The 6,000-nt window shown below is 39.9% G+C and overlaps 1 protein-coding gene across 1 annotated transcript in view; it reads left to right on the forward strand.

The window, feature by feature from the left end:
* LOC127446262 (kalirin-like) overlaps nt 1-4,211 on the forward strand; it is a 158,422-nt gene extending 154,211 nt beyond the window's left edge. Inside the window, exons 47-48 of the mRNA XM_051707027.1 lie at nt 119-279; nt 2,847-4,211. Coding sequence (XP_051562987.1) covers nt 119-279; nt 2,847-3,065 — 380 coding nt within the window. The 3' untranslated portion in view covers nt 3,066-4,211. The remainder of the gene's footprint in view (nt 1-118; nt 280-2,846) is intronic.
* The last annotated feature ends 1,789 nt before the right edge of the window (nt 4,212-6,000 follow it).

Here is a 6,000-nt window from a genome sequence, read left to right on the forward strand (position 1 = left end):
GTCAGCTGTTGGCTGATAAACAGACAGATCTGTGCTGTTTTGAATTGTTCTCGGATTTTTATTTTCAAAGAATTCTTGATATTCTTCAATAATCTTCTTCTAATATGTTCCTGATCAGCTCTCCAGAACCCACAGGAGTACCAGAAGAGGGAAAGTGGAGGTTCTCTGACCAGACAGTTGTCCAATAACAGCCATTCCTCGTCTTCTCACCCCTCCACCCCCCTCAAACCCAACACCAATGGAAGCCCCACCCACAAACCCAACAAGCCTACAGAGGAGGTGAGCATGTTTGCCAAACAAGATTTAATCCACTCTAATCAACTGATTATGCAGATGTCACATACACATCCCACTTATACAGAACCTGACATGAAGGAGAGGACTTGTATCACCCTGATGGGGTTTATCTGGCTTATTACATGACTACTTACCAAATAAATAAATAATTAGACATCAAATTTGATTTTATTGCACCAACAAACTAGTGTAAAAGCTCCCTAAAAACCTGTGTGACTAAAAGCAAAAATCCAGTTATCTCAATAGCATTCTGTAGTTAAAATGATGGGATCTCAAATCAATCAGTTGCCCAGACCATTTTAATTAGCATCTCATTCAGGCCAGATAGATGTAATTAAACATAATTAGTTCACACTATGCTAGTCAATGCTGTCTGTGGATGTGTATCCTGCTGAACTGAGTTTCTCCCGTGTTGCGGGGCTGTGAAGTTCCACTTTGATTGTCTTTAAGGGAGGAGAGGTGCCTCTAGTTATCCTTAGTGGGGGGAATGGCCTAGTTTTCCCAGCACTCACTGTGTTCTATACCTATTTCTTCTCTCTGCAGTGTCTCTTTCTTCTGTTCTGTTTCCTCACGTTCTGTCATTGTTTTCTCTTTCTTCTCCTTGCAGTCTCTCTCTCTCTCTCTCTCTTTCTCTGGTGAACTTATATCTTGGCCCTGGCACACCCTGCTTTCTGTGGCCCTAATAAATCAGACTGTCAACGAATACCAGACTGGAAGAGCTGCTTGCTACTTTTTTATTTTTAAATGTCTCCAAGCTAAGCTTTCATGCTGAGCTATTTATTTCCCATGCCAGTGCCAGGTCAAGGTTGGCACAGTGGCGCAGGCAGAGTGAGTGAGCAACAGACTTGTGTCCATTTGAAGTTTTGTCCTGATTAGCCTTTCAACACTGTATAGCCATATGAAGATGGACTTATGCAGGGGCGTATTGTGAAGAGAAATCGGCCCTGTGTTTTAAATAGAAATCGGGCCAAAAGTTGTTGAAAGGGGGGTTGTCGCTGTACTTTTCTGCATATCGTGGCCCCCTTCGGCATATCGCGGCGCCATTTTGCAGCCCTCTTCAGCCAGTCGCAGCCCGTTCGGTATAACGCGGTGGCTCATTTCAGCTTATCGCCGTCAATTCGGCCCCGTTTCCCACCGGTTCTCCCTATGGCCAGTCCACACCTAGACATATGTTAAAGTCAACATGAAATAAACATTGGCCCTATTTCTAATACACCTTCCTGGTCTTGTTGTGCACAATTCATCAAGTCAATAGTAGTTAGTAATTTCATGGTCCTTGCATTCTCTATCCATTCTATTGTGCTCAATCAATCTGTTTGTGAACACCAGACGTTGTCCTGTAGATGGATGACCACAGACACCCAGAAACGATCTTGGAAATTAGATGATACAAGCTTGAATTGCTCCGATGGAGCAAAAATTCTTTAATTTGAAATATGGAATGTTAGCTAGATTAAATGTGTTAATTATTCTTAATGTTTATATATATATATATATATATATATATATATATATATATATATATATATATATATATATATATAATTAATTGTATTAAATTAGCATATTCAGTTGACAGCCCTAGTGTTCTTTAATCAAAATGTATTAACTTGTACAACCTCCAAAAGGAATTCGACTGACGTTGCAAATCTCTCATACTTTTCAACCCCTGCCTGCCAACTACCCACCTACATTCTCATTTGGAACACCCACTTTTCACAATCTATTCAATTCCGAATGGTTACATCAAGTCACACCCTGCATTTTGTTCTCATTGATTTTCCCATTTCACTCTGAATTCCATCAAATTACTTAAGTAAAATGGGTTGTGCATTCCTTTTCATGTCACTTTATCTCTATTCTTAAAGGGATAGTACACCCAAAAATAAAAATGATCTCATCATTTACTCACCCTCATGCCATCCCAGATGTGTTTGACTTTCTTTCTTCTGCGGAACACAAACAAAGATTTTTTGAAGAATATCTTAAATCTGTAGGTCCATACAATGCAAGTGAGTAGTGAATTTCTTCAAAAATCACATAAAGGTTGAATAAAAATAATCCATAAAACTCCAGTGGTTAAATCCATATCTTCAGAAGTGATATGATAGGTGTGGGAGAGAAACAGATCAATATTTAGGTCCTTTTTTTTCTATAAATCTCCACCTTTGACCAGCCCCAACCAGTAGGTGGTGATATGCACAAAGAATGCAAAAGTGAAAGTGAAATTCGAGATTTATTGTAAAAAATGATTAAATATTGATCTGTTTCTCACCAACACCTATCATGTCACTTCTGAAGATATGGATTTAATCACTGGAGTTTTATGGATTACTTATGGGATTTTTGGAGATTCAAATTCACTGGTCACTATTCACTTGCATTGTATGGACCTACAGAGCTTCTAAAAATCTTCATTTGTGTTCTGTGGAAGAAAGAAAGTCATATGCATCTGGGATGGCATGAGGGTGAGTAAATGATGAGAGAGTTTTCATTTTTGGATGTACTATCCCTTTAATGAAAATGTGTGGGTCTGTTCTGTCCTCTAGGACCTGGATGAGGGGGAGTGTAACGGCTTGTCATCAGTGCACGTCACGCAGGACTACAATGCTGTGAAGGAGGACGAGATCTGTGTGGTGGTTGGTGAGAAGGTACAGATCCTGGCATCCAATCAGCAGAACATGTGCCTGGTTTATCGACCAGCAAACAGCCAATCACCTGCTGCAGAAGGCTGGGTACCAGGTCATGTGCTGTCCTCGAACCGGTAAAGCCACGCCCTCTCAACACTTTGGAATAAAACCACTACAGCCAGAACTCAACCAAACACATTCACCCTTCAGTTTCACCACAGTGAACAAGCCTACACTGGGCAGGCATTGAAGACATGCCATTCAACCTTCTGCTAAGCTGCCATTGGTCGTCAAAACAGGAAAACCCATCTCTTTCCCCTGCTGTCATACAGATAAGGACTAAAGATGCACGCTGCAAAAAATGGTGCATCATCACCTCCCATAGACGATATGGGCAAAAAAACGAATAGAAAAAAAGGAAGTTCAAGAAAATATATTATATTGCTAATAATTTTAAAAAGATTGTGTTGTATAGAGAGGCAACAAAGGTCAATTTGTCAGTAAAATACGTGTGGATTTGTTTGGATGTTAATGTCACTGGTTTTCATCAACATGCTCAATTACGTGCAACAGACTGTTAATGGGGCTCTCCTTAATTCCCCGTCTCTCTGTCTATGCCGAGTCATTTGCACAATGTGTATATTTTGTTTTACTGAGATTTTATTTTTGGAAACATTTTTTCATAAGTGTCTTATTTTTACAGCTGTTAGGTGTGGCACATCTATTATTTTCTTCAGTTCTTTTAATTAGTTCAGTGTTCTGTACAAAGTATTCTACACTTTTCCAACAAATAGAATCGCAGTGACGGCAAGTTGTGCAATATCACAATCGTCACAATGCTCATAACTGTACTTGTAACTATAGATTTAAATGTATTATTCTGTATCATTTTAAATTTGTACATAATATTTTTGACATTGCCATAATAGATACACAGCAGAGGAAAACGCTCCCTCTACTCCTGTCAGGCTCAAAAAAAGAAAGCTGAATAAAACGTTGGTGGTCTGCACTGCCTTCTAAACCCGACCTTCTGGTTTTTACATTTGACATCATCAAATGTAGTATGTAATAAGTTATCATCGGAATCATAGCAGGACAGATGTTCACTCAAATTAGTCGATATAAAATTGATGTTGTTGATTTTTGAAAAGTAGTCTCAGTTGTCAGCGTTCCGAGATTTTAGAAATATGTGTAAATAAACCTAAAAAATAAATCTAGCAGGTATTTCACTTGTTAAACTCTGGAATGTTGTTCATAATAAAGCTGACAATTTTTCATCTTGGACATTTTGTTTTATGTATCATTTGTACATCTGTGAATCTGTCATTAGCAGCATCAGTGCAGATAATACAGAACTGTACTTTAGGTCTAATACAAAAACTGTCATACAAAAACTTTTAAATGTTAAAAAGTATTTTAAATGTAATCAACATTAAGCATTCAAATCATCTCTGTATTACAGTAATTGCTAATGTGCATTGTGTGGACCTACAGAGCTGAAATTGAAGATTCTAAAAAATCTTCCTTTGTGTTCTGAAGAGGAAAGAAAGTCATAAACATCTGAGATGGCATGAGGTTCAGTAAATGATGAGAGAATTTTCAGTTTTGGGTAAACTATTCCTTTAACCCTCTGATGTAGAACATCCACTACTTTGAAAGCCAAGATCTTCAAAAGCTAATAGGCTGTCAAGCTCGTAAATCACCATAAAAGCACTATAAAACTAGTACTTTTGTGCTATATTCCAAATTTCCTGAAGCCATAGCTTTATTTGATTAAAGCTAAAGTAAGTTATTTCTGTGACACTAGCGCCATTTGCAAAAATAATGTTTTTTGAATACACCATTCATCTGCCATTGGTCAAACAAAGAGATAGTCCCAGCCCCAACTCACTACTGGTTGAGTAATGTTGTTGGGGTGGGTCTAAGCAGGTCCCTGGAGAAAAAAAAAAACAGTCATTTTTATAGCATCACACAGACAGTGTTAACAGTTTTCGAGAAAATCAGCCTATTAATGGCTTACTTATAGTTGTCTCTGCATATTAAGCTGGGATAGAAGAAAGTTTTTTAACACTGAAAAAGTTACATACTTCAGCTTTAAGTCATTATTTGCTTAAAATCTTTCCTTCTGCCGCAGTTCTCAAATCACTTCTGCAAATTCAAACTTGCCACGTCATGACTGGTTACAAGACACACAAGAACTTGGCATTATTGACTGCTGGAAGTAAAAATTTGATGCCTGGGGCCGGGTGTGTTTGAAGAGGGGAAACTGCATTATACCAGAGACTATTTAGCAGAGACAGGCCACTTCTATTTAAATGACAGGGAGAAATTGGAACACCCAACAGTCAAGATGTAGAAAGTAAGTCCTGCCTTGCAGGTGTCATGTTATATAATGCCAAAGGATGAGACATGACCAGCGTTTCAACATGCTCAATGTTTACTTCAACAATAACACAGGAAACACTTGTGTGTGTCTTACATTTTGGTCCGGGTAACACCATACATATAACAATTGTTCCCTTTACCTCCCCTGTTAAGTAAAGAATTTCCCCTTTTTCCCAACATTTCACATTTCTCTTTAAGGAAATATAACATCTTAACTCTTTTTTTTCTTGTCATACTTCAAATTTAACCTCTTAGGAGGCTTTGACACCCTGCCTGACCAGGTCTGAATTGGACACCAGTGGAGACAATGCTGAAGAAGGGGAAGAGCGGTTCCATCCACCAGGGGCCGGAGGACTCGCTGCTGTCCGCCAGAGGGCAGAGGAGCGATTGAGGACAGGGCGACAGCACGTCCGGGAGCCAGCGAGCAAGTTTTTCTCTCTCTCCTCTCTCTCTCTCTCTGTCGCTCTACCTCACTCTTTCCCTTTCCCTGCCCTCAGCTCTCCCAGGGCTCCAAAAGGTGGGGAAGACCTGCCGGCAGGCACGGCCAGAAGGGCAATGCCCCCCCTCCAGGAAGGGAGGGGAGTGCGTCATGCCGGGGGTTTCTCCTGCCTGAGTCGGGCAATGGGGGAGTGTGATGAGGAGGAGGACAGGGCCAGCCCATGAGGACACATGGCCGACCCTGAATCGG

Source organism: Myxocyprinus asiaticus, chromosome 9 (assembly GCF_019703515.2).
Source record: "Myxocyprinus asiaticus isolate MX2 ecotype Aquarium Trade chromosome 9, UBuf_Myxa_2, whole genome shotgun sequence".
In the NCBI taxonomy this organism is placed as follows: Eukaryota; Metazoa; Chordata; class Actinopteri; order Cypriniformes; family Catostomidae; genus Myxocyprinus; species Myxocyprinus asiaticus.